The sequence below is a fragment of the Netta rufina genome (genome assembly GCF_964035555.1).
Source record: "Netta rufina genome assembly, chromosome: 2".
NCBI lineage: Eukaryota > Metazoa > Chordata > Aves > Anseriformes > Anatidae > Netta > Netta rufina.
Genome location: NC_140124.1, coordinates 158,112,056 through 158,123,288, shown reverse-complemented (window position 1 = coordinate 158,123,288; position 11,233 = coordinate 158,112,056). Strand labels below are relative to the sequence as shown.

The 11,233-nt window shown below is 51.8% G+C and overlaps 2 protein-coding genes across 2 annotated transcripts; both read right to left on the bottom strand.

Moving 5' to 3' along the window:
- Nucleotides 1-5,318: 5,318 nt before the first annotated feature.
- On the bottom strand, nt 5,319-5,624 carry LOC311206856 (feather keratin 1-like; the record flags this gene model as incomplete). The annotated part of the gene is made up of 1 exon (XM_084282610.1): nt 5,319-5,624. One exon carries the CDS (start codon nt 5,622-5,624, stop codon nt 5,319-5,321), a length of 306 nt encoding a protein of 101 aa, XP_084138736.1.
- A 2,968-nt stretch (nt 5,625-8,592) lies between these two features.
- Nucleotides 8,593-8,913, bottom strand: LOC311206851 (feather keratin 1-like; the record flags this gene model as incomplete). The annotated part of the gene is made up of 1 exon (XM_084282605.1): nt 8,593-8,913. One exon carries the CDS (start codon nt 8,911-8,913, stop codon nt 8,593-8,595), a length of 321 nt encoding a protein of 106 aa, XP_084138731.1.
- Between the last annotated feature and the right edge of the window lie 2,320 nt (nt 8,914-11,233).

Sequence of the window (11,233 nt, the reverse complement as noted above, 5' to 3'; positions counted from 1 at the left end):
GTCTGTGTTGTGGAGGGTGCCTGGAAGAGAGGGTGTTGGGAAGGTGGAGGGTGTTGTGGGCGTGAGGAGTGGTGGTGGGGAAGGCCAAGAGAGAGGGGAGACCTGTGTTTGTGGGGAGCATGGTGTTGGGGAGGTGGAAGGGCTGGTAAGTATGGAGGCAGAGGGTAAGTGGAGAGATAGGGCCGGTGGGGTGGGTGAAGGATGGGGCCAGGGTTCAGGCTCACCTTGTTGGTCGCAGGGGAGAAGGCTTCTGGTGGAGTGTGTGAGGGTGCGAGGTGCAGGGCCGGCTTTTATGCTGGTCCGTGAGTGCCCGCGGGGCAAGAAACCCTTTGCGCATGACAGCATTTGGCATAGCTGCTCTGAAATGCCAAAGCCTGGCAAGTAATGAGGTGAGGTGTGGTGTCCTTCCCACAACGCACCCTTTTCATTTCCTCCTGTTGAGGACATGTCTATTTGGCCTTGGCGGCATCATTTAAGTGAGAGTGGCTCTTTGGATGGATTTGCATGGAGAGTGCATTTGAGGGCAGTCAGCAGACGTGGCCAAAGCATGGGAGAGGTGGGGTGTCATGAAGTGAGGTCATGGCGTGTCACTCGTTTGGTGCGGTTTGCGGCTGCATTGTTGTGAGGACGGGGCCCTATTTGCTGGCATCGCCATACAGCAGGCTGGTCTGGGCTTCCCAGATGTGCTGGGCATGAGGCACAGGAATACTTATTTATGATGATGTTACCCCTCTCATTTATAATGTGTAGCCATCAGTAGGTGTAATCTCTTAGGAGTTCAGCAGAGATTTGATTAAGTTCCTCAGAATATCCTTCTGGACAAAATGTCAAGCACGCAGCTAGACTAATATCTAATGTGATGGTTGAGCAGTTGGCTGATTGGTCAGACTCAAAGTGTAGTTGTAAATGGGGTTACCTGTGCCTGGCAGGGAGTCACTATGGGGGTTCCTGAGGGCTCCATTTTGGGCAGAGAAGCCTTGGACATAGATGTTGAGAAATTAGAGGGCCGGGCTATGAGCAACAGCATGAAATTTAACAAGGACAACTGGCGAATTCCCCATCTGAGACAGGGCAACCCTGGATCTATGTCCAGACTGGGGGAGGAGAGGCTGGAGAACGGCCCAGCATGAAAGAACATGGGGGTTCTGGTTGACAGCAAGTGGACTGAGAGTCAACAGGGTGCCCTGGCAGCCCAAAGTTCCCCCCGTTTCCTGGGTTACATCAAGCACAGCATTGTTAGCTTGTCAAAGGAAGTGATTGTCCCACTCTACTGCGCACTGGTGCGGCCTTCCCTCAAATGCTGTGTACAGAATTGGTCACTGCAATCTAACGACACAAAACTCTTAGACATTGTCAAAAGGAGAACTACAGAGATGGTGAAGGGTTTAGAGGGCAGGATGTATGAGGAGTGGCTGTAGGCCCTTGGTTTGTTGAGCCCAGAGAAGAGGAGACCTCACCAGAGCTTACAGCTTCCTCACAAGGGCAGCGGAGGACAGACGCTGATCTCTTCTGTCTGGTGAGCAGCAGTGGGGCCTGAGGGAACAGCCTGAAGCTGTGTCAGGGCAGGTTCAGCTTGGATATTAGGGAAAGCCTATTTCCTGAGAGGGTGGTTGTGCAGGTTCCCCATGGAAACCATCACAGCACCAAGCCTGCTGCAGCACAAGACAACACTCTCAGAAATGCAGTTTGATTTTTGGGTAGTCCTGTGTGGAGCCACGAGTTGGACACAATGTTCCTTGTGGGTCCCTCACAACTTGGTCTATTCTGGGATTCCATGATTCCATCACATTTGCTGCCTCCCTGCCTTTCTAACAACTCGCTAAGCCAGTCTTTACCCTTGTCTTTCCCGTTGGGTGTGCTGTATCGGTGGCTTGGTGGCCGTGGTGCTTGGAAGGTTGTAGGTGGGAGAAAGGAAGCTGCCTGCTTTGTCTTGTGCAAACCTGGGGCCATCCCTGTGGGTGGCTGCCCAAGCAGGCAGGAGAGGGCTGTTTGTGAGAGCAGGCTGTTGTCCCCTGCGGCCTGGTACTGAGCTCGCAAGCCCTTTGATGTCAGCAGTCCTGCCATTCTTCTCAAAGACTTGCTTTGGCCACTCCATAGCGCTTCTCTTTGCTGATGCCAGCATGTTCCCAGGCTAGGCTTTGGCCCAACACACTGCTTGATAGGGGCCCCTTGGGTTGATTGGGGATGCCTGCAAGATAGCTTGAGACTCATGAGGGGCTGAGGCAGTGGAACTGTGGGGAATGGCTAGCTGGGGAGCCTGGGTGTTGGGGGTCTTCTTTAGGGTGAGTGTCAAGGTGACAGCTATTTTTCTGCCCCATGTTTGATGGTCAGGAAGAGGATCTGGATATTTCAGAGGGGAGCTGGAGGCATCCAGATTAGTAGACCTTGCGCTGGTGTTTGCATTGCAAAGGGAGGAATGATGGCAAGGCCTGCCTGAGGGCAGCTGAGCTGAGTGTTTTGCAGGCTGTTTCTCAGGTGAGCAGAGCTTCTTGCAGAGGCAGATGGGTAGGTTGTGCATCTGGATATGCAGAAGTAATCAGGATCTGATGGGCTGCACCCAAGGAAGGTGAGGGTTCTGGCTGACGTCTGTGCAAGGCCATTTTCAATTATCTTTGAAAGGTTATGGCAACTGGGACAGGACCTGGAAACTCGATGAAACTCACCCCACTCCTATGTTCAAGAAGCAGGAGAAGGAAGGCCTGGGACTCTTGTACTGGGTCTGGCTGGAATGTTAACTTTCCCGGCAGCAGCCCATACAGTGCCGTACTCTGTACTTGTAGCTGGAACAGCAGTGTTATCACACCAGTGTTGTGTCTACTGCTGAGCAGCAGTGGCACAGCATTGGGCCTTTCTCTAACCCTCCGAGGGGGTGGGCAAAAAGTGAGGAGAGAAACATCACTAGGGCAGCTGACCTAAACCAATCAAAGGGATATTCCATACCATGTGATGTCACACTCAGCAATAAAAGGTGGAAACAGGAAGAAGAGGGGAGGGGTGGGCTCTTGTTGGGAAACGTTGGTCCTCCTCTCGAACACCGGCTGCGTGCGTTGAGGCCTTGCTTCAAGGATGTGGTCAATCATCGCTCATTTGTGGGAAGTAGAGAGTAATTTCTTTCCTCTGCACTTCCATATAACCTTCATTTATTTTGTTTGTTTGTTTTCCTCCCTTCTTTTTATTTTTCCTTTTCCCCTCCCTTTTCCCCTTTCCCTTTTTATTTCCCCTTAGTTAAATTGTTTATTTCATGGTAGTCTTTATTAAATTATTATAATTATTTCCCTTTAATTAAATTATCCTTATCTCAACCCGTGAGTTGTTCTTTGCTTTACTTCTCCCCCTCCTCATCTAAAGGAGGGGGAGTGAGAGAGCGGTTGTGGGGTTTAGCTGCCCAGCACGCTAAAACCACCACAACTCTGCAGGCTGTTCGGTCTGTCATGCGTCACTGGGAAGGTTCTGAAAGAAATCCTCCTGGAAAGCACACGACAAGCACATGAATGGCAAGAAAGAGATGGGGAGTAGTCAGCATGGATCTATGAAGAGCAGATCATACTGGAGCCTTCTCAGTGTCTTCTTCATGGAAGTGACCTGCTGGGTGCACAAGGGGAGAGCAACAGCTGTTGCTTACCTTACCTTTAGGAAGGACGTTGATGCTTGCGCCCGTGACACGCTCGCAGAGAAGCTGACAAGTACAGGTTACACAAACAAACAGTGGGGTGGTCTGAAAAGTGGCTGCATGCCACTGCACATGGTCCTGGACAGCTTGCTGACCGTTCTTGACCACAGCTGTTGCCCTACCCGGTGTCAAGATGTCCTTCCTGACTATATCATTCTGAGATAGTGTTTGTTGTGACAGTGTAGGATCATAGTAGAGAAGAAAGCAGTGGTAGGGTGTGCTAATGAGGGGAAATGGTTTCAGAAGGCATGGGGAGAAGAGCCTTAGCATGATGAAGCCCGTGTATGGTCACTTGAAGTTCTTGGGTGATATATTTTAAGGTGTTTTTGCCCTTTTTGATCTATCCCGATGACCTCTTGAGCTTTGGCCTTGTGGTGAGGGAAGTGGGAAGAAGGAAAGAGGAGTTGTGTCAGGCTGGCAGGCTTGAGGCTTTTATTGAGGAAAGTGCATGGAAAGGAAGGAGCAGCAAGGAATAGCTCCTGGGGGTCTTGGATGCAGGTAGGGTGACCAAAATCTCATCATTGTGTGCGGCACACTTTTCCAGAGCACGGAGAACTTCATGCCCTATGACGGAAGCAAGCAGCAGAGAGGGAGTTGATCCCTGGTGGTGGTTGGCTTGTGAGCACGTTGTAGCAGCAGAGAGAACTGGACATAGGAGACAGTGCAAGCCAAGGAGAGAAGTAGGAGAATGGTAGAATGTAAGTGGGCCATGTGTCCAAGAATCGCAGAATAGCCCACGTCCTTGCTTCTCTGGTTCATGCCTTGAAAGAAATAGCTGTGGTTGTGAAGCTGATGACCCAGTGGATCAGTGACAATGCAAAGGCGCATCCACAATGCATGAGGAGTCTTGTACCATATGTGAGGTGTTTGTGTGACAGACGTGTTAAATAATACAGGCCTTAAGAGAGACCCTAAAGGGACACCATGCCTCCCTTGTCTCCAGCTGGGCACCAAGCTCTTGAGCGCAACTCTTGGAATGTGATCATGCAGCCAGTTAAGGATCTGCTGAGTGGCCCATCATGTCTTTCTACTTCAGCAGGAAGGAGCTATGTAAGAGCGTTTTCCAAACGCTATTTGTATACCACCAGGCTTGGGCCCTGATGGCCACTTGAGCCCTGGTTTTTGTTCTTTCGGTCGGGTGAAGTTGGAAGAGCATTCGGATAAGAAAAAAAGAGGAGGCTTTCAGGATATGGGATGCAGATTGATTTTATTGAGGAAAAAATGAAACAGAGGGTACGTCAAGTGGAAGTTGCACATTCTGAGGTGCCTGGAGGGTGACCACCAGCCAATGTCCTTGCGTTAGCAGATTTTCCCAGAGCGCTTAGGTCTCCCTACCCCATGGTGGGAGCAGTCCCTGAAGGTTTCCGGAGGGATTGTGCTAGTGAGCAAGGCATTGCAGCTGTAGGTAGTGGCCGTAGGTGGTGGTGCTATGGAAAGGAAAAACAGGAAGAAAGAAGGAGGTATGTTGGCCATGTTTCCTGACAGCAAGGGCTGTCCAATACCTTGCTTGCTTGTTCTGTCGTGCCATGGAATGACGAGCTGTGGGTTGTCAGCTCGTATTCCATGGACAGCACGGAATTGGGTCCTCAGACCGAGAGCTGGCTGGCATGGTGTTGGAGGCTACTGTCAGGGATATTGGCATGTGACCTTAGCAGGGGTAGCAGGCTCTTCCACCTGAGATGCAGCCCAAGCCTCCCAGGCCAAAGCCTCCGAAGCCACCGGAGGAGATGGGCACTCCCTGGGCGCTGAGGTTGCTGCCCACAGCAGCTGATGCGGAGGATCCAACGGCGGTGTTCTGGGGGAAGGAGCTGAGGATGGGTCCTGGCAGGGTGACCAGCACGGTAGGAGGCTGGATGACGACGCGGGAGTCCTCGCACTGCCTGACACAGGGCTCGTTGCAGCTGTTAGCCAGCGGGGTGGGTCCGCAGGGGCGGCAGATGTCATAGCAGGACATGTCTGTGTTGTGGAGGGTCCCTGGAAGAGAGGGTGTTAGTAAGGCGGAGGGTGTTGGTGGCATGAAGAGCTGTGCTGGGGGACGCCAAGGGAGTGGAAAGGCCCAGAGTGGGGCTATGGGGAGCCTGGTGGTTGGGAGGTGGAAGGGCTGTTGAGGCTGGGGACAGAAGGTTTGTGGAGAGATGGGCAAGGTGTGGTGGGTGAAGGAGCGGAGCAGAGTTCAGACTCACCTTGTTGGGTGCAGGGGAGAAGGCTTCGGCAGGAGTGTGTGAGGGTGAGAGGCGCAGGGCCGGCTTTTATGCTGGTCCCTGAGTATCCACGAGGCGAGAGAGCCTTTGCGCATGACAGTATTTGGCATGAGCTGCTCTTACATGCCACAACCCCTCAAGTAATGCGGTGGGGTGTGATCTCCCCACAATGTTCTGCCTCCATTTCTTCCTGTTGAGGATATTGGAAGGGGCGGAACATTTCAAGTGAGAGTATTAAAGACCGATGGATAGCTTTTGAAGGTTCATGTAGGGGTGGATAGATGTTGCATTCAAGACATGGGAGAGGTGCGTTGTTGTCCATGAGGTCATAGTTTGGCACTCATGAGGTGTGGTCGTTGGCTTTGTTGTTAGGAGGAAGCCCTCCTTGTTGGCATCCACAGTAGGTTGGCCAGTGCTTCTCAGGTATGCTGGGCGTGATGCGCTACCACTTGCATCACATTCAGTCCCTCCGTGCCTTCATCCCAACTCACCAGCCTGCGTTTAGCCCTTGTCTTTCCCGTTGGGTGTGCTTCATTGGTGGTTGGTGGCCATCTTGCACGTAGAGGCTGTACGTGGGAGCAAGTGTATGGGAGCAAGACCCCTGTCTTGTCCCTGGGGCCGCAGTCCAAAGAGGCAGAGAAGAGTTGTTTGCATAGCAGGGTGTTGGAGTCGCGGGCCTGTCTCAGGGCTGACAAGACTAAGTGTGTTGGGAGCCCTGCCAGGCTTCTTCATGGGTTGAATTGGCACCTGCATTGAGCTTCCTTTTCTGTGGCCAGCACCTTGACAGCAAGGGCTTTGGCCTAATGCAGTCTGGTGGGAATCCCTTGGGCTGTCTGTTGAGGCCTGGGAGAGGCTGTGCGATTTGTGAGGGGCAGGGTCAGACATGTGGGAGTGTCCAGAAGGTCTGGGCCCAAAGCACTGGGGTGTTCTTTGAGGTGAGTATCAAGGGGGAATGCAATTTCTGTGCATGGTTTTCAGTGTTGACACATACAATGTGGATTTTTCAGAGGGGAGCTGGAGGTGTGCATGCTGCTTGTGGCTGTGGACCTGAGGCCCCAGTGGTCGTGGTTGCATTCTGAGGAGTGGGGAATGGCAAGTGCAGCCCTGATCTGCCAAGGTGACTGTTTTGAAGGGTTTCCCACTGCAGCTTGTTGACGAAGATGCTGGGGAGTCTGAGTATCTGGTTATGCAGGAGTACGTGAGACCTTTCGGGCTACACCTGCAAATGCTGAATGCCCCAGGTGATATGTTTGCAATAGCAGTTTCAGTTATTTTTGAAAGGTCATGGTGACTGTGAGAGGTTCCTGAAAACTGGAAGAGACTCATCCCACTCTTGTTCAAGAACAGATGAAGGGATGAATATCTGGGAAACTGCAGCCTGGTCAGCCTGATATCAGCCTCTGGGAAGGTTCTGAGGAAATCCTCCCTGAATGTATTCTCAAGTACGGAAACGTGATGGAGAGCAGTCAGCATGGATTTATAGAGAGCATATCCCATGTGTGCCTGCACAGCATCTTCTACGTAGAAGTGACTGACGTCCTACCTATATGTAGGACTCTGTGATAGTGTTTGTTGTGAAGGTGGAGGATCAGAGAGGCACAAACAACATCGATTATTGGCTCGGCTCTATGCAGCAGCAGGTCCCTTTGTAGATGGCTGAAACAGGCCCTCATCAAACATGGGGCAGCTGCTGGATTCTTCTCACAGAGGCCACCTCTGTAGTCCCCACTACCAAAACCTTGCAATGTAAAACCAGCACAACAGGGGAGGTCTTGTGGCACTTTTCGACCTGATCTAGAACCATGTACTTAAACAGGGTCAAGAAGGAATCATCATCGAATGGCTCACCTTGGAAGGAATTTTAAGGATCATCTTACTCCAGCCCCCTGCCGTAGGAAGGGATGTCACCCAACAGATCATGTTGGACAAGGCCCAGTCCAGGCTGGCCTTGAACTCCTCCAGGGATGGGGCATTCAAAGTCTTGTCTTGACAACCTGTTCCAGTGCCTTACCACCCTCGCACTGAAGAATTTCCTCCTAATGTCTAGGCTAAAACTATCCTCTTTTATTTGAAGACAATTACCCCTTCAACTATCATTATCTACAGGAGTAAAGAGACATTCTCCATCCTTTGTGAAGACCCCTTTAACTACTGAAAGGCCTCAAGGAAGCCTCCGCAGAGCCTTCACTTCTCCAGGCTGAACATCCCCAGCTCTCTGAGCCTTCTTTCATAGGAGAGCTGGTCAAAGTGGAGCCTCATGAGGACAGAAAAGAGGGGGGCAATCAACTCCCTCACTATGCTGGTTACTGCTCTGTTGATGCAGCACTGCATGCAGTTGGCCTTCTGGGCTGCAGGCGTACATTGCTGGATCCTGTAGAGCCTTTCATCCAGCAGAACAACCCAAGTCCTTCTCTGCAGGACTGCTCTCATTGAGTTCTTCTCCCAGTCTGTACTCCTGTCTGGGATTGCCCTGACCCACGTTCAGTACATGGACTTGTTGAACCTCACGTGGTTCACATGGGCCTGCTTCTCCAGCCTGTCTAGGTTCCTTTGGATGAAGAGCATTGGGTGAAGAAAGGAGGAGTGTCAGGCTGGCATGCATTAGAACTTTATTGAGGAAGACACATGAAAAGGAAGGTGCACAAGCAGCAGAGCATCCTCAGTCCATGAAGTTGGTTGCAGGGCATTGTTAGCTGCTGTCAGGGGTGTTGGCGTGGGTCCTTAGCAGGGGTAGCAGGCTCTTCTGCCAGAGAAGCAGCCCAGGCCTCCGAAGCCAAAGCCTCCAAGGCCAAAGCCTCCAAAGCCACCGGAGGAGACGGGCACTCCCTGGGCGCTGAGGTTGCTGCCCACGGCAGCTGATGCGGAGGATCCAACAGCGGTGTTCTGGGGGAAGGAGCTGAGGATGGGTCCTGGCAGGGTGACCACCACGGTGGAAGGCTGGATGGCGACGTGGGAGTCCTCACACTGCCTGACACAGGGCTCGTTGCAGCTGTTAGCCAGCGGGGTGGGTCCGCAGGGGTTGCAGAGGTTGTAGCAGGACATGTCTGTGGTGTGAAGGGTCCCTGGAAGAGAGGGTGTTGGGAAGGTGGAGGGTGTTTTGGGTGTGAGGAGCAGTGAGCGGGAAGGCAAAGAGAACAGGAAGGCCTATTTTTTTTAGGGAGCATGGTGGAGGGGAGATGGAAGGGCTGCTGAGGCTGGGGACAGAAGATGTGTGGGGAGGTCGCTCCAATGGGTCAAGAGAAGGAGGGGATCGGGGCTAAGGCTCACCTTGTTGGTCACAGGGGAGAAGGCGTCTGGTGGAGTGTGTGAGGGAGCGAGGTGCACGGCCGGCTTTTATGTTGGTCCGTGAGTGCCCGCGGGGTGAGAGAGCCTCTGCGCATGACAAGATTTGGCGTGAGTTGCTCTTGCATGCCAAAGCCTGGCAAGTAATGTGGTGGGGTGTGGTGTCATTCCCACAACTTGACCTCATTTCCTCCTGTTGAGGACATGGTATTGTGTCCTGGCGGCACCTTCAAAGTGAGAGAATTAGAGGCCGGGGCATTTCTCTGAAAGTTGCATGTGAGGTCAGGTGTATGTTGTGTCCAAAGACTGGTTGAGGTGTGGTGTCTTGAGTGAGGTCTTTGTGTGGCATTCATGTGGTGTGGCCCAGCCACAGTGGGCTTTGTGGATGTAGGCAAGTCATTGGAGTGGAGAGCATTGGGCATAGAAGAAGATGCTATGAAAAGAAGGAACAAGAGATGAGTAGATCCTACCCTGGCAATGTTTCCTGCCTTTTCCATGTTTCCCCTTTTCCTCCAAAGCTGAAGTCCCCAGAGAACACAAGGCTTGACACTCTGCTTGATGGGATTTCTTGGGCTGGGTGGTGTGGTCTGTGAGCGGCCCTGAGGTTCATGAAAGGCAGAGGACAACATGGACTATGAGAAAGGACCAGCAGGTAGTCAGCATACTATTGGAGATGATGTTTGGGATTTGTGTCAAGGGGGAAACCAATTTCTCTGCCCAGTGTGTAATTTTCTGGAAGATGATTTGGACATTTCAGTGAGAAACTGGAGGCATGCGAGCAAAACCTGCAAAGGGTGAATGAACATCAAGGCCTTCCACTGGTTCGCCAAGGTGAGTGTTTTGTGGGCTGTCTCTCAGGTGAGTAGTGCACGTTGCCGAGGAAGACGGAGAAGCTGTGCCACTGGATGTACTGAAGTGCACAGGACCTGTCAGGTTGCACCTAGAAATGCTGAGAATTCTGGCAGATATGTTCAGAAGGCTACTTTCATCTTTCTTTGAAAGTTGATGGCAACTGGGTTCCTGAAGACTGGAAGAGGTTCATCCCACTGTGATGTTCAACAGATGCAGAAGAAAGGTGTGGGGAACTGCAGGCTCGTCACTTTGTGATCAGACGCTGTGTACGGTCGTGGTGCAAAAGAAAGCAGCTGTAGGGTGTGCTAATGAGGGGAAATTGTTTCAGAAGGCATGGGCAGAAGGGCTTTAGAATGATGAAGCTTGTGTTTGGTCACTTGTAGGACTTGCGTGATGTATTTTAAGGTGTTGTAGCCCTTTTCAACCTATCCCGATGACCTCTAGAGCTTTGCCTCTGTGCTGAGGGAAGTGGGAAGAAGAAGGGAAGAGGAAGCACGTCAGGCTGGCATGCTTGAGAGCTTGTGGGTCAGCGACGGCACAAAGATGCATCCACATCCACCAGAGTCTTGCAACATATGTGTGGTGTCCGTGTGAGGGACAGCTCAGTGAAATAATACTAGCCTCTATAGAGACCCCAGAAGGACACCAATCCTCCCTGGTCCCCACCTGGGAACGGAGCAGTTGAGTGCAACTCTTGGAATGTGACCGTGCAGTCAATTCCTTATCTGCTGAGTGGCCCATCATGTCTTTCCATTTTAGTGCCCAGGAGATATGTAAGAGCATTGTCCAAATACTTCTTGAACACCAAGAGGCTTGGGGCCTGATGGCCACTTGAGCCCTGCTTTTTGTTCTTTTTGTCGCGTGAATTTTGAAAAGCGTTGGGAGAAGAAATAATAAAGAGGCATCTCAGGATTTGGGATGCAGATTCATTTTATTGAGGAAAACATGAAACAGAGGGAAAGTCATGTGGGAGATGCACATTCTGAGGTGGCTGGAGGGTGACCACTAACCGATGTCCTTGCATACAGCAGATTTTCACAGAGTCCTCAGGAATCCCTACCCATGGTGGGAGCAGCCCCTGAAGGTTTCCGGAGGGATTGTGCTAGTGAGCAAGGCATTGCAGCCATAGGTAGTGGCTGTAGGTGGTGGTGCTATGGAAAGGAAAAAAAGGAAGAAAGATGGAGGTATGTTGGCCATGTTCCCCTTCCTTGCTTGCTTGCTTTGTTGT